The sequence below is a fragment of the Mustela nigripes genome, chromosome 2 (genome assembly GCF_022355385.1).
Source record: "Mustela nigripes isolate SB6536 chromosome 2, MUSNIG.SB6536, whole genome shotgun sequence".
Classification (NCBI taxonomy): domain Eukaryota; kingdom Metazoa; phylum Chordata; class Mammalia; order Carnivora; family Mustelidae; genus Mustela; species Mustela nigripes.
In genome coordinates, this window is record NC_081558.1 from 58248457 (window position 1) to 58273514 (window position 25058).

General features: G+C 50.9%; 1 protein-coding gene across 3 annotated transcripts in view; it reads left to right on the top strand.

The window, feature by feature from the left end:
• MGLL (monoglyceride lipase) overlaps nt 1-25058 on the top strand; it is a 225908-nt gene that overhangs the window by 181001 nt on the left and 19849 nt on the right. For all 3 annotated transcript variants that reach the window (XM_059390453.1, XM_059390452.1, XM_059390451.1), the window contains exons 4-5: nt 14763-14899; nt 16235-16345. In XM_059390453.1, the coding sequence (XP_059246436.1) occupies nt 14763-14899; nt 16235-16345 (248 nt within the window). The remainder of the gene's footprint in view (nt 1-14762; nt 14900-16234; nt 16346-25058) is intronic.

Here is a 25058-nt window from a genome sequence, read left to right on the forward strand (position 1 = left end):
TCTCTTCCAGGGACCCTCCCCTCCCTGCCCGCTCCAGATCCGCCTCCCTGTGCTCCTGGAGCCCTGGGTACTGGGAGCATGCATCCCTAGACGTCTGCTAGCTTCCCCTGTCCCCTCCTTCCCATCTTTACTGGAACACCACCTTCTCACGAGACTCTGAAATTGTCACCCTCCTATCCACACCACATATGTGCCCTGCCCGCATGCCCCCTGCTCGGCTTCCTCCCACCAGCAGACCTGCTCTGCATTTTCTGTGTCTCTCATCTGATTCCACCGGAATGACAGCAGGCCTGTTTGAGGGTGTGGAGGGGGGCTCTGTTAAAATGGGCATTATCTGAATTTATATATTCTAAAAGTGTTATAATGGGAAAACCCTCTGGAACTTTCACATTGCTCCGGTTCAGTTTGATAATGGTCAGAATCCTGGGGTTCGGAGATCAGGCTTTGCACCCAGATCACGGGCATCTCGGCAAAGGACCATTTGCAGGCTGCAAGCATAATGGGGCCTTCCACGCAAAGTGGAGGGAGCACCCCCTGTGGCAGGGGCCCATGGCACCACGAGGAGCACAGAAGCCGTCGTGTCTGCGGGGAGGTCTAATGGTGGAGGCCAACCTTGTGAGGTAGGCAGAGGATGGTGGCATTCTGAGCAGAGAGTTACCTTTGCACCAGAACAGAGTCATAACTGAGCTGTGTGGAGGGAAGGCAGACCGTCTGTGGTTGCAGGAACATAAGGGAAAGGGTGCCATGCACACTAGTTGGCTTGGCTCCCGCTGTCCTGACAAGCATCGCAGGCCCAGAGGGAGGAAATTCAATAACACACATTGACTTCCTGGTGGTTCTGGAAGTCCTACATTGGCAGGGTTGGTTTCCTCTGAGGCCTCTCTCCATGGTGTGCAGATGGCCGTCTTCTCCGTGTCCTCGAGTTGTCGGCCATCTGAGTGTGTCTGTGTCCTAGTAAGGACACCAGTCAGACTGCAGAGGGCGTGCCCCTTGAACCTCTTTTTAACTTAATCACCTCTTGAAAGGCCCTGGGTCCAAACACTGTCACATCCTAAGGTACTGGGGGTTTAGGACTTCAGCCTAAGACTTTGTGGGGGCCACAGCTTAGCACCTCACACAGGAGTGAGTTAGGTGAGTGTGGCCAGCTTGGGGGGCTGTGGCCAGCTCTGCGGGCTTTCTCCCTGGGGGTTATTGAGGGAGGAAAGTGTCAACAGATTCTGTGGCCCAATGCTGAATTCAGAAGCACTCAGATTGGTCTCCGAGGTTCCTTTGAGCGCCAAATGCCTCCTCTTGGTGTAGAGGAAAAAAGTTCTGAGGCCACGGAAGGCAGACATGTTTTTATGGAAGAAAGGACTAAAATCGCCCTCTGTATGCCACACCAGTGGGAGTCACAAAGTATGGCCACAAGTCGTTTGCTATTTGCTTCCAATTACTTTTAACACATGGCATTTGGGAGAACACTTCTGAATCTTCTCACGAATTACTCTTTACTCTGTGTCAAACCTTTGGGGCCCCTTCCCTCATGAAATCCTGCTCCTGCCAGGAATGCCTCCCCTTTCTGGGCTGTGACTGAGTGACAGGCTCAGGAGTCTGTGAGCCAGTCCCAGGACCCTCAGGTGTGGAACAGGGCTCCAGCCCCAGCAGTTTCTGGGTGTTTCCTTTGAGGTAGTCTTTGAGGAAATGGAGAGGTGTCATCGTGGAAGCTGGTGTCAGGGAGCCTGGGACCATGTGTCCTAAGTCTTTGGACAGCCACCTGATGAAACATACCTCTGACTGTGCCCATTTGGGGCCAGTCTGGCTTTGAGAGACTGCAGCCAGTTTACCTGGAATGAACCTCTAATTTGTGACCCAATGAACTGCAGTCTCTGGTTCTGGTTAGTTCTCTTACTCCTGAGAATTTGCTATAGGTCTGGCACTTTCTAAGCACCCTGCCCTGAGGGGCACACCATCTCTGGGGTGGGGTGTGGTGTGTGGTTCTACATCGTGAAGTCTAATTACACTACGGAGTAGGGACACTGGGACTAGGGAGCCTGAGCACATGGGGAGAAACTGAGGGCCTTCTAGGGGACAGACAAGATGAGCCAACTTCCACACAGAGTGAGGGGGTGGGGAGGGGATGACAAAGGACCCTCTAGGCCAGCGAGATGGGAGGACACGGCATATCTGTGGGCCTAGGTAGGCGAGAGTTTCACTCTCAGAAGGAGGGTGGCCACCGTCTGCTAGGGGTGATGACGCAGCTCAGACACACCTGGAAAACCGTAGCAACAGTGATGTGTGGGGCTCCCATAGGAGAAGACTCAGTGCAAGTGGTCGCCTGTATCTTGGTTAGGGTTTTTTTCCCTGAAGCAGAGTGAGGAAGACTTTCCCACTTGAGCAGGACATGGGCTCATGTCAGCAATCCTGGGAGCCCTGTCTCTTCTGCCCGGCTCCGCGCTGCTGTCACATTAGCCATTTCCACCTGTTCCGGTCCGGGCCACTCTCTCGCAAGCTCCTGGCTGACAGGTGTCCCCTTCTATTTGAACTCTGAAAAGTAACAAGCACTTTTGTGAACACAGTGGGAAAATATAGGCAGTTTCACAGCTGGTCTCTCTCTTTTTTTTTTTTTTAATAGATTTATTTATTTATTTATTTGACAGAGATCACAAGTAAGCAGAGAGGCAGGCAGAGAGAGAGGAAGGAAAGCAGGCTCCCTGCTGAGCAGAGAGCCTGATGTGGGGCTCAATCCCAGGACCCTGGGACCATGACCCGAGTCGAAGGCAGAGGCTTTAACCCACTGAGCCGCCCAGGCGCCCCCACAGCTGGTCTTTTAAGAAGTCAGCGCCCCACTTAGCCTTCTCTGTTCAGCCTCAGTGGCTCACCTGGCCCCGCCCACAGAGAGAGTTTCTGACAACCATCTCTGGAGGGGATCTCGCTCTGGGCGCAGCACCCCTGTCCAGCCGTGCTCGGCCCGAGGGAGGAAGGCTGTGCTGGGAAGGCTGAACAAACACCAAGCTGCCAACAGCTGCCTCTACCTGCTCCCTGTGTAAACTTCAGCCACCTGCCCACCGGATACACCTGTCCCCAAGGGCAGTTTTAACCCATAAGAAACCGGGACCATAGCAGCAAGGTGGCTGGCCCCCACACTCCCCCAGTTACAAAGCAGGAGTCAGGATTTGAACCCAGACCCCTTCTGTGGTCTTCCAGGAGCTCTGCCAGCCAGTGGGTTTACAGAATGCAGTCACATACATTATTCAAAACATAGTCTGTTTAATCTGTCCCCTAACAAAAATCAAGGCCTGCTGAAGGACATGGAGAAAAATAGTTTTAACATGAAATATTCTGCGAAAGCCACGTCAGGTCAGGAATCTGCCCAATTTGGCACATTGTCTCCCATCCCTCTGACCTTTTGCCCTTTTCCTGCCTCTAAATATATGAAGGTTTTTAAAAATACATTTACCATTTTTCTGAAGTCTCAAACCCTTGGGGTTGCTGATCTCATGGAGTAATCTCCTGGCATGCTGTAATTTGCCTCAAGCATTATTCAGAATTTGCAGAGTGTCCTGTTATTTTTCTCACAGAATTTTTATTCCTTGATCTCATTGCATCCTGGAAGTTTCTGAGCATGAACGCCTTGCCCCACCCCACAGCTGTTACCTGTTTTTATAAACTTTCTGTATATTCAACGTGACATTCGTCGGAAAGATCTGGGTGAAAGGTCTGGTATTTCTGGATGATTTGGGCTAACCCAGGATCTGTTTGGGAGGCAGAATACGAACAGGAGGACGGCCCCCACAGGCATGACACGTGGGAGAGTGATCGCTAGTTCCAGAGTGGGAACCAGCCTCCCTCGGCTCTCCAAAACCGAGCTGTCATCTTACGGTGTGATGCAAGAGAGATATCCTCATGCTAGACGCCAAGAACCTGAGTTATGACACTTTTTGTCATGCTGTTTTCTCTTATTTATACAGTGGAGAGTAGGATGTTTTCAAATAAGCCCTCTAAACATGAAATCCTGAAAGTGTATTATTTGTAAAATGCTACACCGTTAACAGCCTTTTAGCTGGTTACATTATAAAGCATGTTGTTAACAGTTTAAAAAAAAAAAAACAAAACTGAGCCAAAATGTGTTTCCATTGCCCATATGCTGAATGCTGGCATCTTTATACCTTTTTCAAGCTGTTGTCAATTAGTAAAGAAATTAATTTCCGCCTTTAAGTCCTTTGTAAAGTTGAGTGTGTGCTTGGATGCTGTGGAGAGCTAGAATGGAAGGCAGTTTCCTTCGGTGGAAGGGAACTCGGTGCACTGCTAGCCAGGGGCCAAAATGCTGTTCCTAGTGTCTGTGCAAGGAAGCCTGGACCGGCAGCAAACACAAGAGGAGGAAATGGCTTTTGTTGAGGGAAACAAACCGTTTTTCAAGCCAGCAAGCTGTGATCTTGGACTTTTCGCCATATGCACGTTCTGTAAAAGAGAAAGAGCAAGAGACAGGAGCCGGACCTCCCTGGTCACATGCTCTTCCTTGCCCTGGTGGGGGATAGACGCCTCCTCACCGGGATCACATCGCCTCTATGGTTCCTGGGCCCTAGGACTTTGAATCACACTTTGTTCCCACACTCTGCTCTTGGAACCTAACAAGGGCATTTTTAGCCCGAGAGGCGTGTGTAGGCGTGTGCCCCCCTTGGGTGGCAGCAAACGGCCTTCAGCCTTAGGCTGCTATTCCTTTACTTTTCATTTGTCATTGGTCTTCCACTCTTACCCTTTGGTAGCACAGAAAGCAAGCCAGACCTTCATTGCAAAACAGGCTTTGAGACCATGATCTCTAAAGTAGGAAGGAAATATGGGGGTGTAGGCATGTCATTCCATTAAAGCCCTGAGGTTAACACTGGGAGCAGACAGTATAGTCTGGGGAAATCTTCTGGAACTGGAAGACTGTGGCTCTGAGCCTCTGAGCTGGATTTCTGTCACCTCACCTTGCAGTGCCTTCAATACAGCTGCCTGCTCCAGAGCTTCCAAATGAGTCAACTCTGAGCCTGGATGATTTTATGAACCACTGTTTGGGTCCCATTTATATCCTATGCTCACTCCCCACCAAAAGCAGAGAAGAAAAAACATGACTGGAGCTCCATGTTCTTCAGACCAAAATGATAGCTTCCCCTGGGGTGCCTGCATGGAAACCAAGTGAATTTCTACCTCCCTTGTAATAAACAAAGACCCAGCTCCCTGTGCAGACAAAGATGTGATGAAACTCACACTTCCGGACTTTGTGGGGGATGAGGAAAACTGCCCATTTAGAAAAGCATTTTAGGTTTCTACGAATGGGGACTCCCCCAAATATTCCTATCTTTTGGTCCAGAAACCCCATCTTGGCAAGTTAATCCTAATAATTCTATAAACATCTGTAACAAGATGTTCACCCAGTGTTATTGATAACACCAAAGATTGAAAGCACTCTCAAAGCCTTGCATTGAAAATAGTTGAGTCCTGATTTGACCCCCTTGCTGGGATAGCAGGCAGTCAGTAGAAATCACAAGTACAAATTAGGTAACAATGCAAGGGGGCTATTCATATATCATATATAAAATTACAAATCAACTTTAGGTTCCCAGTCCCCAGCCAAGAATGGGCACACAGCAGGTGTTTAGGAAATACTTATTTGGTTGAAATGAGCTGTGTTTCCATCTTCCTGCAGCAGCCCTGTTAGAGAAGTCCAGGTTGGTTCACAGGACTGATCTCCTCCCCAATCACGCCCTGGCACCCATGCCCCTGGGGACTGGAAGTGGGGTCGAATTATACTCCCTTGCTGGAGTGTAATTGCTGGAAATCACATCTAAGGCCACCTCCTCCTAAGCCTTCTGCCCCTTTGTAAGGTGCATCCTAGGTGGCCCAGCAGGAGACCTGTGCCTGACAAAGAGCAAGGCACCTGCATCCCAGGCTGGAAAGAGCCTGAGAAGCCCTTGCCAGCCTGCCGTGGCCCTGTGGGGGGTCATGTCCAGAGTGGCATGCAAGGCAGGTGGCCTCCCAGGGGCCGTAGGAAATAGAATGATTCTGTGGGTTGTTAAAAACATAAGCGGTGAGCTCTTTAGGCAGCCTGCCACAATTTGAGGTTTTTCTCCCAGCAATGCGTCCTAGGTCAGTTCACACGGTTCATGTTGGCAGGCTGTTGAAATGAGACCGAACTTTAATAATGCTCATTTCTGGTTGGCGAGGGCAGGAGTGGTATGTTGTTTTCCATTCGTTTGTTCATGTGGTTTCGTATTTCTGCAGCCAGTACCTACCGATGACTTCCTCTGTGCCCAGCACTGACCCCAACACTTTACGTAGATGATCGCCCTTAATCTTAGCAACAATCCAAGTCGGGTGGGGCTACGATTACCCGTACTTTACAGCTCCAAGGAGTTGAAAACCTTGCATGATGCCTTGCTAGAATGAAGCCAAATTTGACCTGAGGAAGTCTAACCCCAGAGTTGCTCCCCCACCCCTGACCCCACACTCCATGGCTACCTCCATGCTTGTCTGGTTTTTCCCAGATAGCTGCCTTGAACATGTATTACTGTAAGTTTAACTGATGCTTATGGCTGGCGGCTTCTGTCCAAGGCCTCCCTTTGCCTCATCCCTTATTCTGACAAGACCGAGTTGGTGGGGGGATGCCTGAGGCCAGATTCCAGGGCCCTCAGCCTCCACCCCTCCACCATTACCATGTGGGACCCCCACCCTGCTTGCTCCTTGGGAGGGGGAGACTTGGTTCGGGAAACAAAGCTTCCTGGGGCGTGGCTTGCCCTCACATTTGCTAGAGGAATCCAGAGGAAAGATTTAAGTCATCGTTTACAAATTTCCAGGGATCACAGGCACTTCTGACATCATAACGCCTTGGGCCATGTTAGTACAGAGTGAATGCCGGGTTTGAGGAGCAGAGGACCTCCCTGCATCCTGGAGGGGGTCGGTGATGCGCCGGAATAAAAAAATAACACAGCAGATGTCCCAGTGCAAAGAATGCAGGGCGGCTTTGGGTCCGGACCCTGTCCTCATAATAACGTGATCATGACAGTAGGTATTTATTGAGCCCACCTGCACACCCCCACATAGTGCCAACACCTTACACTCAGGCTTTCACTCCATACTCATGGCACCCCATGGAGTGGGCTCCATGAGTGTCCCTTACAGCAGGCGAGGAAGCTGAGCCTTTGGGGGTGAAGTCACCTGTTCCAGGTCACATGGAGGCTGAGCTGACTCCAGCCCTCCACCCCTAACCCCAGTCCTCTAGTGCCCGGCCCTCTCTGGCTTTTGCCTCCTCTTCTTGCACTGGACAGTGATCCTTAGTGTTCTTATTACCACAGTGCAGGAGTCACTGCAGGAGTCACAGTGCAGGAGGCTGGCATAGGCATGAGCTCATGAGAAAACTTGACGAATGGGTCTCTTTTCTTTTTGCCTTCGTACCGTCTTAGGTCCACATCTTGAATTTGCACCCCACTTACTTCATGGGGCTGAGAACCTCCGCCTCCTGCCTTCTCTGAAAGCTCTGGGACGGTGACCTCAGCTGGTCTTGGGGACTTGTCCCTCTCCGAGGCTTTCAGTAAGCTCCGCTTTGTATATATTAAAAGTGGAGCATCTCACATCTTGGCGAAATGCATCTGTGCGTGTTTGAAAGCCATGCAGGGTACCATGCGCATCCTCCTTTGTTTTTTCTGAGCAGCCCTCGGTCGAGTTTCCACAGGCACTGGACTTGGGTTGCTGCATTTCTGTGTTTTTGTCGTGTTTACCTAAACACACTCCAAACAAGCTCCCAGCACTGAAGAACATCCCTGGGGGCTTCTGGAATCAGGAAAGGACATGACAGATCTAACTTACTGTTTTGGAAGGGGAAGAGGAGTCTGTGACGTGTGAAACCTGGGGAATTTTTGTTTGTAGGAAACTGAGCTGAAAGGTGATTCATATTTCGTGTCTAAGAAAGCCATGCTTGTCCCGGGGACGCAGACCAGCTGCCCTCTGTCTCTTTGGAGAGCTGGACAAGACTAAATCCTTATAAGTGTGAGAAATAATGTGCGGAAGATGTGCGGAAGAAGGCTGGTACAGAAGAGGGCTGAACCCCGAGATAGTTCACAAGTTTTCTCATCTGAAACTGTATGTAGGGCCAAGGTTGGGGCGGGCGGGTGATAGTTAGCATATGCTGACGGCCTGCTGTATGCCCAGTAGGTTATACCATTTCCTTTATCCCCTCAACACCTGCAGAAGATGGGTACACGCTTTACCCATTTTACACCTGGGCAAGTAATCAAGGTAACTACCATCATAAACTTTGTGTTCCCTTCCCTCACGTTGCTATTTTATGCTTTTATCACATAGGCATGGCACTCTCAAAGAGTACATTGTTTACTTTTGCTGGGAGGTTTTGTTATTGCTTTTGCTTTTTAGCTTTATAGGAAACGGCTGATCTGCACAGTTACACCATCTTCTGTGACTTGCTTTTGTTCACCTTATATTTTGTTGTCTAAGATTCGTTCATGTTGCTACACGTAGCTTTAGCTCATTCAAGCTTATTCATCTGACTGTAGCAGATCCCTTTTGCTACAATATATCCATCTCTGGTTATGATCAGGCTGCTACAACCCTATGCCTGTCTCCTGGGGGATGCACAAGAATTTCTCTTGCAGGTGTTTATACCTGGGGTGAAATTGTTGGGTTGTAGAGTACAGAATTTCCACCCTATGAGATGCCAAAATGTTTTCCAAAGTGGCTATACCAGTGTCTCTCCTTCCTGTGATACATACGAGTTAATAATTCCATTAGACTTAGAAGTGGGGGCCTCGAGAGGGCCTTCACCTTGCTCCTAACAGTGTCCATTCCACCCTGGCAGTCAGCTACAGCCAATTCTCCCGCTGGGTTTGAGGGGCTGTGACGCTCACATCTCGCTTCGGCTGGTCGAGGCATATGACTTGCAAGGCCAGAGGTTCCATGATGATCAGTGATCATCTCTCTGGTTGGCCTGACCACACACCTTGTGAGCGCACCGCCCCTCCGCCCCCCAGCCCAGTGCTTGCTGACCTCCAGTGGGTTAGCCAGGAATGCAAGGCCAATACCCTAATTGTGGTGGGAGGAAGTGCCCATTCTCTCACCAATGGATGTCCCCAGGGAAACCAACACCAGCTCCCCAGAGCCTAGGCTCCGAGTTAGTTCCACGTGCCTCCCAAGGCTGCCTTGCCCATGGGAAGAAAGCTCCTCCAGAAAATCCAGAACAGAGAACTCACAGAACTGCAGAAACACAACGGCATGGAAAATAACACTTCTGAAGAAGCAGAAACTGGGAGAGATTTCTGCTTGTACAGAAGCCCTTACATAGGTAGGAGGCTAGGAAAACCAAAGCCGTAGGGCACCCCCCTACCCCTCCGCCACAGACACCTCCCTGGAGATGTCCGGGCGCCGCTTCATAGGACAGATGTCCAAGCTGGGACCTGGGCACCCTGAGGTCTCGTGGAGCCCTTGGCAGCATTCTAGACTTTCCGGGCTGGCCTATGACTTTCAGAAGCCACAGGGACTGCGGGAAAACGCTGGTCTGATGTTAACACCTGTAGTCACACGCCTGCATTTTAAATAACACAAGCCAGGGGAGGGTAAGTTGTGGCTGGCTAGCTCTGCCACACTGAGGCTTCCCGTGGACTTAGCAGCTTCTGTGGGTCTCTTGGTCAGCAGGGGAAGTAGGTGCTGCTGCAGGCCAGCCCTGGAGCTGAGGGCTGCCCTCCTCCATGTGGGAGCCTGGTGGGTGGAGGCAGAACCAGAGACCAGGACCAGGACCTCAGGCAGGACCCTGTATCCTGCTTCATTAAGGAAAGTCTCCAGTTCGCTGTGTCTTCTATCTGCACCCCCTATCCGGGGGCCTCTCCCCACCCTGCTGACTCCCTCCCTCCACCCGGAGGTGAAGCATTCCCTCCTAACTCCTGGCAGCCAGAGCGAAGGCCCCATCAGCTGAACAGGGACGGGTCATCGTGTCCATGCGAACACCTTCGAACACAGTGCTCTCCTAGACATGAGGTCTCCGGTGAGCGTCTGTCGCTGTTTGCTGTTTGCTGTGGTTAATTTCGATGTCTCTGCCCAGCCTGCGTGTTCCCGCTGTGCTCTGCTCTCAAATATTTGGGAAGGCTCGCAACAGATGCTTCCTGGGGCCCGTGTTTGCACATCTGCAGGTAGTAACAAGCTCAGCTGCTTGGCGAGTGTGACCCACCCCGTGTGAACCGCAGCTGATGGGCCACTCCCGGGGCTTGCCTCAGGTGCGAGCAGCTCTTGACACAAGCCTGGAGGGAAGGTGCCCACCTTGTGTGCTGGTGGCAGTTTCTTACCCAGTGAGGAAGGGCTTTTCTCTTCATTCCACCGCCTTCCGAGCTCCCGCTTCCTGCCCATGTTTCCCATGGATAATGAAAGACACTGGATGTGGAGTCTGGACCTGACTCACTGCAGCACCGAGCTCCATTCAGTCGGCCAGAGGGTCCCTTTCCTCTGGAAAGTGGGGCGCTGGAACCCTAACTCGCAGTCGTGAGGATCACAGGGAATAAACTCTGGGAAAAGGGCTTTGTAAATGATAAACGGCCACTCAAACATCGGGTGTTGTTATTCCCGCTTTGTGAGCCTTTATTCTGTCTTCCCTTACTTCAAGCCATCTTGTCCCAGCGTTTTCTTCTATAAGAAAATGAATATTGAGTAGGACTGGTTCCCTAATGAAAGGGATGTGGGGTAGTCCTTTCTTTTTATTCGAACATTAACAGGATCATCAGCCTTCTGAAAAAGGGTTCTTGAAAAGACACAAGGGAAAGGAGAATCTGAGTTGCACACGTGGACTGTTTGTGGTTTCGGAGGCTCCGTCCGTATGGTGGGAAAGTAAATGGATCACATCCACTGTAGCTGGAGTCATGGAGTAAAGCTCTTTGATGCGTGGCCATTATGGAAATACTGCCTACAGTTCATTTCAATGCACATTCATCAAGCCCCTCCATTCTGCCAGGCTTGTGCACAGAGCCCCAAGGAAGTGCAAGTGACTACAAGGGGATCCCCGCTCCCCAGGACAGCCTGGCAAATATGGGGTACATGCATGCTGAACTTCCTCCTTCATGTCCTTAGCAGACATCACTCATCACACACAGCACTCTCCTCTGCCCAGGCCAGGCAGACTTGCCTTGGAATCCCCCGCGGCACAGTGCAGTGGGGATCTCGGGCTACTGTGGGCTCAGAGCACCTTCCAGAAGGGGAGCAGGGCAGTGCTGAGCCGCTTAAAGCCGGGAGAGCTTGCAGCAGGCAGGGAGGATGGTCAGGAGGCCGTGGCCAGTGAAACCCAACAGGGGCCTCATCCCTTGGGAGCGACTGATTCAAGAGGCTCTGCCGTTGGAAATCCAGAAGGAATCAGGGATCAACTAGCCATAGGGACAGAATTAAAGTCAAAGGCAACATGAAGCCCCATGTGAGTAGAAGAGCCCGTCTGGAAGCAGTTTGAGGAGCCACAGGACAACTGGGAGTCTTTCTGACCAGATCTGCAGTCTGGAAGCGTTGGAGCCAGAGACTGTGTAGTTAGTAGAGATGTATATAATCGGAGGAGAGCCAGAGCATGGGAGCCACACACGGAAACGAGGGCGAGCCGGGCGAGTGCCCAGGGCCTCCTGCATGTGGTCCGTAGAGAGGAGAGGCAGATATTGTAATACTTAATAACAGGAGCTAGCCCCAGAGTAAGCAGACTGGCGGAACTGGGCAGAAATCCAGAAATAGACTAGATTCAAGTGAAAGTGGGAACTATGGAGTATGACAAGGATGACCTCACAATCCAGTGACGTAATGAAGGAATTTTTCATGACTTCCGTTAAGACATTAAGACCCACCTCCACGTTGCAGCTCGATAGGAGTGACAGTTTCACAATATTGTGAGTGTCCTTCAGGCCACTGAGCTGAACACTTAGAAGTGATGCAAGTAAATTTCATGTTATGTGCATGTTACTACAAAAAAGAAATGAAACCGTAGAAGGACTTACAACATATGACTGACAACACCCTTTAGAACCTTGAAATAGAGAAAGCCTTTATAACCAAGAATCAAAGTTCAGAAGCCATTAGAAGAAAGGACTTATTATTTGGCCATTTAAAAATAAGAATCATCCGCACAGCTAAACACAACATAAACAAAGTAAAAGGACAAAAGATCAACTCGTAGAGAAGAAGCTCTTCAATATCAAGACAAAATGCGAGACAGAAAAAAATAAGCAAAGACATGAATTCTCAGTTCACCACAAAAGAAATACAGCTGGCTCTTGAAGAATGAGAAGATGTTCAAACTACACGTTCTCCCCTATCTTATGGGTAAAAACCCAAATGCCAGTAGACATGCTTTGTTGGCTGAGGGAATGAGTCTTTTCCCATACCTGGGGGTTTGAGTCAAGACCGGATATCCCACATGAGGGGAATTTGGCAGAAACTGCCAAAGTGACACAGGCATGTACCTTTCAATCGAGCAACCTTATGTCTAGACATACACCCCAAAGATGCCCCTTCACCAAGGTGAATTAGAATACCCCCAGGCAATTTATTACAGCCTGCTGTTAAAGAAACCAGAGATCGGCTAGCACACAGATAGTTTCCGACGAGAGACTACTTGCAGAAACTTCCCTTTACTCACACCAAGGGGTACCTACCACGCATGGCAACATATTTTTGCAAAAAAGAAATGCTTTGAGAAAAATCCGGAAATTAACTAAAATGGTTAACCATAGGGAACAAGAGAGGAGAGGTGGAGTAGATAGGCATAGAAGTAAGACTTCACTGAGTGAACCTTCTTATAAATTTCTAATTGTTGTACCGGGTCAGGAAAAAAAATTAAATTGAAAAGCAAAACTTATAGGTGGAAACAAATTTATTCTGAAATTAACAAACATCATTGTATATCAAATTAGGAACACAAGCCCACGGAAGAAATAATTAGGACATATTTGCAATAACTTGAACTTTAAAGACAAGACTCTGGCATATCATTACTGAAGTATATTCTAAGGATGGGGGAGGGAGGATGGGGAATTAACGTGGAATGGGTGTTATCAGTCCTCTCCAGCTGCCATGACAAAGCGCCATAGACGGGACATCTTAAACAACAGACATTTATTTACTCGCACACCCAGAGGCTCGAAGCCCAAGACTGAGGTATTGCAGGGCTAGTTTCTTCCAAGGCCTTTCTCCTTGGCCTGCAGGTGGCCACTTCTTGCTGCGTCCTCCCATGGTCTTTCCACTGTGCACATGCCCTCGACGTCTCTGTGTCCTAATCTCCTCTGCCTATAAGAACAGGGGTCAGATAGGGTTAAGACCCACCAGAACGGCCTCATTTTAATTAAGTCACCTCTTTGAACCTGTCTCCAAAGGCAGTCCCATTATGAGCCACAGGGGTCTAGGACTTCAACATAAGAGTTTAGGGGTGGCGGGGGACACAATTCAGACCCTGATAAGGAGTATGGAGCTTCAATTCAGGGACGTTCTGGACGTGGATGGTGGTGACAGCAGCACAACCTGGTGAATGTACTCAAGCCCACTGAACCAACTGTACACTAAAAAATAGTTGAGATGGTAAATTGCATGGTATCTTTATTTTGCCACAATAAAAAAAATAATAATCAATTTAAGGAGGGAAGAAACCCTCCGGGGGCGAAGGAGCAGAGGGTGCTATTGAGACAGCGACTGCTGGTGGGCTTCTGCCACCACGCGATGGTCAGGAAGGTGGCAGGGCTGGGGCGTGTTGTGCGTGGTGGACAGCAGGACAGCAGGGCACAGGAGCTTGTCCCCTGCCCAACGAGGTGGGTCCTGAATTTGAGGTGCGGGCAGCCTATCAGCTCTAAGCAGTAAGTCCTTCCCCTTTCTATCTATGAAATGAGTGCTGCCATCGTTACTCCCGTAACAGCTTGTCCCCGCAGAGATGGCAGGAAGAGTTTGGGCAGATACCCTGGCTGCGTGGCCCCTGTTCTTTGGGATCTCTTTCTTTTTGTGATTTTCAAACAGTCTCGTGAGGGGCTTGCAGCCTGAATAAGGAAGCCGCAGCCGCTAGCACGCTGTTTCTATAGCGACTGATGTCCTTCAGAGGGAAAACATGGAGAGGCCCTAAGAAAAGAACCAGGGGAAACGAACAGCGCAGAAACGTGACAGATGATAAAGTCCAGGAGGAATACACTGTGACCTAGTTTTAGCGCGGCTTCGTGGAGGCTCCTGGCAAACACCCCGGGCTGTTTTATCTCATTGTGTGTTTGTCAGATTGTCATCGCTGAAAGCTGTGAGTGAGGTGACAAGATGTAACACTTTGACCCGGTGAAAATCTAATGTTGAAACACAACTGTGAGGACCAAGTTGCTGGGAAGACCCCAGAAAATTCTGAGCCCCATCAATTTCACTCCCGGCCACTTGGTAGAAAATCAGACCCTGTTGAGACTCTGTGCACCTGTCTGTTCTTCCTTCCTTGGAAACAGCCACAAGGAAAGCATCCTGGCTGCGTGGACAGGCTTTGCAATGTTTCTTGCAAAGAAACATTGTCCTTCCTTATCTCACTTCCAGGCTGTAGGATCTTGGGAAAGTTCCTTAACCAGTCTGTGCTTTGACTTCTGAAGCTGTAAAACGGGGAGAGAACTCCCATGTGGGAGAGTGGTTGGAAAGAGAGGATTCCACGGGATGATACATTTGGGTCCTCGGTCAAGAGTGGTCGGTAATTCCGGTGGGGAAACCACTGGGCTCAGGTGGCCCACGGCCTCCTGGTAACTGTGATTCTCTCATTTCCCATTCCCTTCCAGTTGGCCACGGACAGAGCGAAGGGGAGAGGATGGTAGTGTCCGACTTCCACGTTTTCATCAGGGATGTGTTACAGCACGTGGATATCATGCAGAAAGACTACCCAGGGCTTCCTGTCTTCCTTCTGGGCCACTCCATGGTAAGCAGACCGCAGAAGACCCCACCCAAATCAAGCCCGGTCCCCAGCCTCGCTGTGGGTGGGAAGGGTGAGACCCCCGTGATGAAAAGACAAGGTGCTCCCCACCCCACCTGCTCTCTGCCTGGCTGGCACGCCCCCTCTCTGCGTGCCCTGAACTTGGAGCTCCCGGGCATTTTTGCACTCAGGACAAGCCGGGTTCAGTGTCCTGGAGACAGTCCAAGAGGGAGCTTCTCATTGAGACCCAAGATGCCAAGAGGCTGCCTGCCCATCCTTTCTGAGGGCCTCTGCTGCAGGGCCTCTTCGGAAACAAATCTTTTCTTTTCAGGCTCTGTTGGCCCTTCAGTGCCATTTCACGGTGAGACTCCCAAGGGCGCCTCTCCCTACAGAGCCATTTCTCAGAGCAGGGATGGCTCTTCCGTCAGTGAGAAGCCCAGGGAAAGTGCCCAAACCCTGGATGCTTGCTCCAGCCTGTACAGTACGAATGGGAACTGGGGACACGGTCTCCCCAGGGAAACAAGTCCTTAAACACCATTCAGAATCCTTTCCACCTTTTAAATGTATCTAATCCCCTAAGAATCTACCAAGTATAATCTTTAAGTCCACAGCCTGCAAATGGGCAGCACGTCTCCCCCTGGGCATCCTGACAGGTTGGCTGGCAGAGAATTTTGAACTGATGATATGTGAAGGTGGGGGGCGGCGGGGGACTTTTCCCTTTGGGGCCGGGCTTCCGCCCCCTTTATAACAGCCTGTCTTGCTTCCTGCACGTCTCTTACCTGCCCGGCCTCTATCTGCCTTTGTGGTCCCACCTACCCTCATCCTCAGGCCCACAACCAAAGCCTCATGCTTCCAGCACTGTTCATGCTCACTAAGTATTTTTCTTGGAACCAAAATTTCTGGGACCTTGACCGAACCAAGAAGGAAAAAAAAAAAAGTATAGCCATCTCTTCTTATAATCCGATTACCAAAACAAAAATCTCATATTAGGGCTGACGGCATGAAAGCATTGGGGGTCTGCCAGCTTTTGGCTGGAAACGAAGTAGGAATGTGTTGTTTAACTGGCAGCCCACAAGCAGGAACCTTATTTATATCTCTCTGAAATGTTTGCTCTTGGAAAACCCTGAGGGGGGAAAAAAATGTGTGTAATAAAATAATTGCAGATCCAGTTTATCCAACATTCGGTGGAGTCTACTCCAAGGTAAGCCCCCCACCCCCATCCCACCTGGGGCTCCGGGCCAGGCCTGCAGCTTCGGGGGAGTGTGTTGATGGTGGTTTATTAGAAATATGTGCGCTGGCCCAAGCTGGCATGTGCCCATCCTGGCCTGTTTTGCTTTGCAGGGAGGTGCCATCGTCATTCTCACGGCTGCAGAGAGGCCAAGCCACTTCTCCGGTATGGTCCTTATTTCGCCCTTGGTTCTGGCCAATCCTGAGTCTGCGACAACTTTCAAGGTAAACAGACTTCCGGTTCTGGGCAAGTCCTGCAGGGCCGGGGGGTCCCTGGGCGTCCATGGGCACGTCCTTTACTGGCTAAAGTCTGGGGGGAAGGGCCGGAGTCCGTTTTCGGACCTCATCCTTCGCCGTGTGAAGGTTTGGACAAATACCAAACCTTGTCGCCATGGGGGTTCCGTGATGTCTGAAGTCAGGTGTGTTTTCTCCCTTAGCGATGAGAGAAGAACGGTTTCCTGTTTTTGTGTGTTTTCTTGGTGAAAGTTGAAGAGGGAAAAAGTGACACATGTTGGGAATCTAGCAAAATAACCTTTGTTAACAGTTTGTGTTGAGGGCCTGGGCTGATTTTCATTGACTATTTGCCAGCTTGAGCTAAAAAGTACATGCTGAGGGGAACGGCCAGCAGTCTGTGGTGGTGACGTAGGGGGGTCCGCTGAGCAGCAGCTCTCCTCCAGCCTGGAGCACGTTTTCCTTTGCTCTAAGGATGCATCCCTCTGTTTGAGCCATCATTTTGTTGTCCCGGTACGCGGTGGCATGCATGGACATGCTCTTGGTTCTGGGGCTCCGGGCGATGTGCATGCACATGGTACACAAGCTAACATTCAGTTGATCTCTGAACAACGCAGGTGTGAACTACATGAGTCTACTCATGCATGGATGTCTTTCAACAGATAAAGGCAATTATCATATGGTGTCACTTATTTGTGGAGCATAACAAATAGCATGGAGGACAAGGGGAGATGGCGAGGAGAAGGGAGTTGAGGGAAATTGAAAGGGGAGGTGAACCATGAGAGACTATGGACTCTGAAAAACAATCTGAGGGTTTTGAAGGGGCAGGGGGTGGGAGGTAGGGGGAGCCAGGTGGTGGGTATTATGGAGGGCACATATGGCATGGAGCACTGGGTGTGGTGCAAAAACAATGAATTCTGTTACACTGAAAAGAAATTAATAAGAAAAGAAAAATGAAAAAAAAACATATAGGGATGTAAATATATTTTCTCTTCCTTACGATTTTCTTTCTTCCTTCCTGATGATTTTCTTAATCACATTATTTCTTCAGTTTACTTTAGCGTAGGAATATAACGTATGTTATGTAATCCATACAAAATATGTGCTAATCACCTATTGATGTAATGGGTAAGGTTTCCAGGCAACAGTAGGCTATTAGTAGTTGGGTTTTGTGGGCAGGGGGCGGGGCAGGGAGGGTCAACATTATGTTTGGTTTTCAGCTGGACAGAGGCTCAGCGCCCCTAGCCTCAAATTGTTCAGGGGTCAACTGAACTGCCTAGGAGCGGAACAGGTGCTTCGTCTCAGAGAAGGGAGATGAGAGCGTGGCGTCTCAGGACTGCTTGCCGTGAACGTGGGCTGTGAATGTTCTGGACCTATCCTTTAGTGGCGTGAGGTTTAAGAGAGAGCATAAGTGAATGAGAGTTGGAGAATCCCAACCCCGTGCATCCCCAGGGAAGGGTTAATCTTATGCCAGTGCCAGTGGGGCTGCCCTCTGAGCCAGTTGTCAGGACTCTCAAAGGACTCAGAGGGTGAGGTGGGGGTCATGGGGCCATGGGGAACTGGCTTACCCTCCTTTCTCTGGCCTCACCGTCAAACGGCGGCAGGACTTCTAAATAATTGCCCGGTAGCATTGATACCTCCAGTTCCTCCCGAGCACCCAAGTAGAGGAGCATTGGACAGGAATAAAGGCTTGTAAGAATGTTTTCAAAGTGTTTCCTTCAGCCCATGGCCAGAGGTGGGTGGGCAGGTCCTGTGGAGAGCCTTTCCTTTACATACAGAGAAATGGAGACAGGCTGAGCCAGAGAGAAACCTGGAACTATCTGATAGTTTAACCAGAGAACAGCGATTTACTTAATCCACCGAAGAATAGAGATGTCTCGCGTCTTTGAGTGTTGCCCCATTGGAAGGAAATCACCACTGACTTGTTGGAACCAACTGTCATTAGTAAATTTCAGTGCTGTGTAGGCGGACAGCAGTGCAGGTGGATGCCACCCTGTTTCTGCCAGGGAAAGAAATTGAAGGTCATTCCCAGAACCATAGGTAATGCCCAGATGGGCTACTTCCTGGTCACTGACATGTGCAAGAGGATGTGTGACCTCCTGGATAGCTCCCCTCATGACTGTAATCAACTATATAGCACGAGGGCAAATCACTCACATCAAGGATTCTTTTCCACGTAGAACGAGCAAGACCAGGATCACAGTGGAGCGGGGAGTTCTCACGGCACCCATGTGCTCTGACTCAGGAAGGTGTACTCAGTTCAGTGAGCGCCCAGCATGTGCCCTGCTTTCCTCTGCCTTATCACCCCCGGGAGAGGTTGTGACCTTGTTTTGTGAAAGGGAACACTGAGGCTTGGGCAGGGCGAGTGACCTGCCAGGATCACACAGCTTGCCTGATTGATCTGAATCCAGGGCTGTCCACTCTCCCTCTAGAATGTTTCCCTAGAGAAGAAAATAGGTATTTTCTGACGTGAATGTTCTTCCTTAGAGACAAGCCAGAGACCTTGGGGCTTTCCAGATAAAATGCACAAGGGGGTCATGGCAGCAGGGCCCAGAGGTGGGCCCCAAGGCTTCCCATCAGAGTCTCTAGCAGAAGTGGAACTTCCAGGCAAGGCTACCAGTGTGACCTCTCCAAGCCCTGTGCTAATAGATCACCTTGTCAAATCAGAAACCAGCCGTCCCTGGGGGGTGCTGGTCTCCTCTTATTAACCAAGACAAATTGGATTTCCTGTTGCCCCCAGACCTGAGGACACATCTTCCCCACCACGAAATCTGTTGCTGCCCCTGGGTCTTGGGCAGTTTTGACTGACAGAGTCCCTGATTCATCTGCCTACCCGCCCCCAGGGTGACTGGATTACCCTGTACACAGCTAGCGACAACCTTCCTGAAAGCATCTCGGAGAACCTTTGTTTAAAATTTAAACATTGTTAGAATAACACTTTCACAGAGTTCAAACGTTAAAACTTGAGGAGAGGACAGACAGGGGGCTGTCTCTGCCTGGTGGAGGCCGGCCGCTGGAGTCTCCATCTACTGGGACGCACAGGCACGTGCTACTCGTTGCTGTGTTTTACACAAATGAGAATACCCTCTCTGTGACTTCTGCAGGCTTTGTTCTTTCTGCTGGCTTCATTTTTGTGGGTTCGGCTTTAGTTTGGTTGTTTTACTCAGCATATGATACCACTTGCGCCTCCTTCAGGATTCAGGAGTAGTTATTCCCATCAGCATTAACTGGAATAGTTCAGGCTAGGTCCTGGAATAGGTAAGGTCTCCCTTACAGACCTCCAAGAGGACTGGCTTCCCAGAGACCACTACCACCTGAGAGGGCTGAGGTGGAAGAGGGGGCCTTGCCGTGGCCAAGACAGAGGGCAAAGTCAAGTCCTGGCTGCGCCCCTCCTCCCAGTGGACTGTGCGGTGGTTTGTTTCATGGCACCGAACGCCTGCTGAAGAGATTCTCCAAATCATCGAATTGGGCAGCTTTGAGTACAGACAGGAACGTGGAAGAGGACAGTCCCTACCCCCTGGATTGTAGGAACACCGGATCCCCGTGCCAAACCACACCCCCTGCCCACACACACCCCACCAGACCTGCACAGGGCTGGTCTTAGCTCCACACTCCCTTTTCCACAAGCTGGGGTATGTTTAGCCTGGAGGACAGACAAGGAGGACAGGGGTCTGGCCCCCAAACACTGTCTGTGTTTAGAATGTTATTGTACAAGGGAAGGGACCACAGGAGAAATTTGGAAACAATATCCAGTGTATCAGAACCAGTCTCAGCTGCTTATGAGGCTGTTTCCTGGGGATTCTCTCCACGTCCTACACCTGGGGCGGTGCAGAGCTAGAGTCCTTCCCAGGAGCAGAGGTGAAACCCTGGGCTGCCCAGCTAGGTGTGTGTGTGAAGGAGACTCGGCCTTGGCCTAGCCCCAGGAATAGCATGCAGGAACGTGGGGTGGGGTGCAGAACCACTCACTTTTCTAGGTGGGTGAGATGAGGAACAGCTGAAATCCCCATGGGCAGTGCCTGGGGTTGTTGGTGGGGTTGGGGAGCTCAGCCTGCACAGAGAGTAATCTTCTAAATGATCTTCTTTGGTAATCTTCTAAATGATCTTCTTTGCCTCTTGCCTGGAGGTTGTCCCTGGGGATCCAGGGTCAGGGTCACAGGAGCCAGCCCACCCAATTCCAGATGCTTCCAATCCCTATCAATCAGGGCACCTGGCCAAGTAGAGAGGAGAGAGCCGCCATGAACCAGGCCCTCAGTGCATGAGCCGCCCTATCTGGGTTCCTTTCCCCCACCACCCAGTAAGGAGAGAAAGTCATTCCCAATTCACAGACAAGAACGTGGGGCCAATTGTTTTGCTCAAGGTCAGCTTGTGCCCCAACCCTGGTCGGCGAGTGAGGCAAGATACTCCCTTTCACCCCAAAGCATGCCTGCCAGCGGTCAGCTGCCCTTGACTGGTGCGCCTTCTCATCTGTTTGTAGTCACCAGGCTCTAGAAGGCCCTGGGAACAATCTGGGTGCTGGGAATGGAGGGGAAACAGGAGGCAATGGGTGGGGTGGGGGGGGATTGCCCCTCTTTCACATGTGCTGTGAAGTTAGACCCAGGAACCAAGACTTAACTACAGTCATGAATGGGCCCATGAATCTGGCAGCTGGAATGCGCCTGGGGATAGGGGGTGTTACTTCTGTCCTACAGGTGCCCGAGCTGTCGTAGCTGGGGGTTCAGACTTCTAGACGCTGGCATTCAAGAAACAAGTCATCTCCCCAACACATCTTTGGGGAGCCCCTGCTGTAGGTCAGCCACAGGGCAGACAGCAGTGAGCCGCTGCTCCCCCCTTCCCAGCTCGGCATGCAGAAAAGGCACAAGGCACTTTCTAGTCTCCACTGGCCTAAGGCCGCGTTCCTCCCCCACCCAGAGTTTCTGGGCTGACCCTTGCAGAAGGCATCCTCACAGAAGGCCTAGCTCTCTGGCCCCCTTTTGCACAAGTTGGCTTGCCGGAGCCACTTTAGAAGATCGCAATTATAATTTCCTCCCTCATGTCAGCCGCAGAAGCTTCAAAATGATCTTAGGGAGCCATTAAAACCTTTTGGATCAATAGAGGCATTTGCGCCTCTATTGTCACTAGTCACTAGTATTTAAAGGGATGGGCTCAGCATTTCATCCAGGAATGGCCCAAGGGCATGTCAAGGGCCAGTGACACACTCTGGTCCCTGGCTCATCGGGAGGTGGACCTCACTTCTGGAAGAGTTATTCTTTTTGGGGGGCGCAATAGTTTTCAGGGTTCTAGCTGTGACGGTAGGCTTGTTGCAATCCATCACTCTGAAAAACACTGGCGGTGCTCTCTCTGCAGTCAGACCAGGAGAATTTGTTGAGTTTCTCCTGGGGACAGAAGCCAGAAGGGCAATTAGGGAGGAACTCTGTGGAAACCAGTTCTCAGGTAACTTTCCCAGCAATACTTTGAGGTTTGTTTCATTATCCCCATGTGAGAGATGAAGAAACTGAGGACCACAGACTTCTTGGTGATTCAGAACCAGAGTTTGAATCAAAATTTGCCTGGCTCTCAGTCTCCTCTTTCTGGGGCTGGGAGGCTGGCAACTTGGGGCCCATTCGCTGTAAGTCTACCCCCAAATTATCCTCCAGTGATGAGACCTGGGGTCCCTGCTGAGTCAGCACCACTGGGTGGCACAAACCTGACTCAGCCTGCAGGGGTCATGATTTGAAGGGGGAATCTCACCTCAGTGGGGGCTGTCTGGGGTCACTCCTCCTTGGAGCTGGATCCAAGGCTCTCTCCACACTCCTGCAGGATTATCCGAAGAGCGTGAGCGAACTGGGAACGAGAAGTTTATTCTGTTTGATTCCAACTTCCTTATGGGTGAGCTGCACCTCTCACTGGGGCCTCTGCCGGCTTTTCTTGCCTTCCCTTAAAGGTGATGGAGGCCTCTCCCAGCTGATGGTAGAGGCTTAGGGAGACCGATGGTGGAGGCTTAAGGAGATCATGGTGGGATGCAGCAGCACCGACCCGGGCAGCCTGAACCAAATTGGTCCTCAGGGTGTGGGCTCTGTCAGGCCGTTTCCGTCCCTACTCTTCCCTTACTACATGGCCCTTCCTCACCTCATACCCCCTTCTCAGCCCTTCTGGCTCTCTGCATTACTACAATCAACCCACTGCCCCTGCTCGATTCATTCAGCCCTGCCTCACCCTTTCCTCCCTCACCAACCTCTAGGCTAATGGAATAAACAACCCCTAGAAGAATAGCAGGGAAAAGGGTTTTCTTTCGCACCTGTTCCAAGCATCCTGCCCCTGCAACGTCTTGGATTTTTTTGTGGGGAAGTGGCTAAGCACCTAATTCTCTTTGTTTTTTTAAGCCACATTATTGTCATCAAAAGATTTGCCTCTACCTTCAAGAAGGCACCCTTACGCTGTCTCCTCCTACTTATTCTTTGGGGGAAAGGCCTTTGGCAGCTGTGGGAGGGAGCTGTCTCCCCAGCACTTGGCTCACTGTACTTGGAAGAGGGAGGCATAGCAGCCGACTGGTCTGGCTGTAACTGGTTAGTTTCCTCCACAGAGACCAAACCTTGCCATTGTTCATTTTGGGATTTTTGTTTATTTGTTTAAGATTTCATTTATTTGAGAGAGAAAGAGAGAGAGTGCGCGTGCACGAGTGTGGTGAGAGGGAGGAGAAGGCGGAGCAGAGGGAGAGGGAGAAGCAGGCTCCTCGCTGAGCAGGGAGCCGGATGCAGAGCTCAATCCCAGGACGCCTGGATTACGACCCGAGCCAAAGGCAGACACTTAACCGACTGAGCCTCCCCAGGCACCCCTGGCTTTGTTCATTTTGTACAAAGCAAACACTTCTCCAGAAATGGCCCTCTTCTTTTAGTTTTCTTCCAAAACTCTTTCCCTAAAAGTTTCCTTTAGCTGTAGAAAGCTCTTCTGTTAAGAGAAAGAAAAGTGTTCTCTAGGAGAGAGGACTGTCATCCTGTCCTGCAGGCAGAGTCCTTCCTGGCCCTCTTGTCCCCTCCCTCCGCCCTGTGAATCCAGAGCAAGGATGGTTTGAGCCACTGTGCTGCCTTTTCTGATCCTTGTCAAACCTAATCTCACAACATCTTCTCCTGGAAGTGGGGGTCTTGGTACTTTGGGGCATAAATATGTTGGTTTAAGAAGCACCAGTGGCAAGAGCATAGATTCGAAGATGAAGGTAAGTCTGTCTCCTCACCCCTGGGCCGGCCCTTGTGTGCCCAGGTCCATGAGGAATCGGGTGACGGTCACAAAACGTAAATTGTTGGTGAACAAGAAATCTGGTGGTGGTCTTAGGAGTGCGGGCATGGAGGCTGTGTGGACTCCCTCCTTCACTTTGCTGGAGGGTGGCTTGGCTGTGGAGCTGGTATGCCCCCAGGCCTTTCCCTGGCTGTCTGCCATCTAAACGGGAAATGGGTGGGAAACTGAAGGGTGGGAAGACAGTGGTGTCCTTGAGCACGCTGGGCCAGACCAGACAGGCACACGGGCCTTTGATTCCAAAGCATGGCAGGGCCACACACCGTCAACCGTCAGCCCTCAGGCCCACTCAAGGAGCCATGGTGAGGTTCACCAAGGACGGCAAGATGTCCAGATGACAGTTGCTCAAGCTTTGGGCTACACATTAAGTCCTTCCCCAGTAGTGTCGCCCTTGGGCCAGTCCTCCTGGAGGGAAGAAGTCCCACAGAGTCCTCCACCCTCCTGAAGCAGTTGGACCCCAGTAGGGACCAGAGGGCACAGCACCTTGCCTCCCTCCCTGACCACACACTCATCTGCTATATTTGCTCTTCATTTAAACTTTTCCTTTAACCTTTAAAAGCATACATCCCAACTCCTGAATTTAGGTTCCCAGAGGAGCCTCCAATTTCTGGAGTTCATAGACATTTGGAAACACCCTAACCCTTTCCTTTGGGAGAGCTCTCCAGACTCCAAGCCATCCCGGTCATGTGCTTGTCTGCGGGGCTGCTTCACGACCCTGCCTTGACAATTGAGCCCTGCCCCACAGGTTCTATCCATCCCATGAGGCTGCACACTGTATGGCCAGGTCCAGGCCCTTCCCCAGTGCTCCCAGTTGGATTCTCTTCTATTTCTCCACTAGACTCTCACACGTCAGCTCAGGGTGCTTCGTGGCACCTGGTGTGTTGACAGCAGTGAGTTGACATGCTTGGGGATCGCTGGCTTGGACCCCTGGCGTGGGGGGCTGGGAGTGAGGCTGGTCTTCAAGGCAGGGAGCTCCCATCTTTTCCTGAAGCATGCACGCTTGACCCTGTGGACCTCAGAGTGGCTGGGTGCACCTGTGTGCACCTGTGAGCACCTTTGTACCTGTGAACAAAGCCCTTTTTTCTTCTCTGCCTGATTCCTAGCCATGTGAGAGGACATCCAGCTCGTGCAGCCCGAGGACACAGGATGTTTTATAGCTCTGAGTGTCAAACAGGTAGCGGGGTCCAGCACGTGACTCCACAGAGAGCCCCAATGGCAGCTGTGTGTGGTCACCCCCAGGAAATTCAGGCCCCCACTTAACGCTCATATGGAGAGAGAATAACCAAGGCCAGTGGTGTAAGGGAAAAGCACAGTGTCGCCCAGACCGTTGTCCCCATCCCAGCTGGCTGTGTGGTACACTGCTGAGCCTATTTCCTTGTGCAATAAAGATGAACCCTCACGGCATCTGTATCAAGATTAAAAGTCTGGGCATCTACGGCTG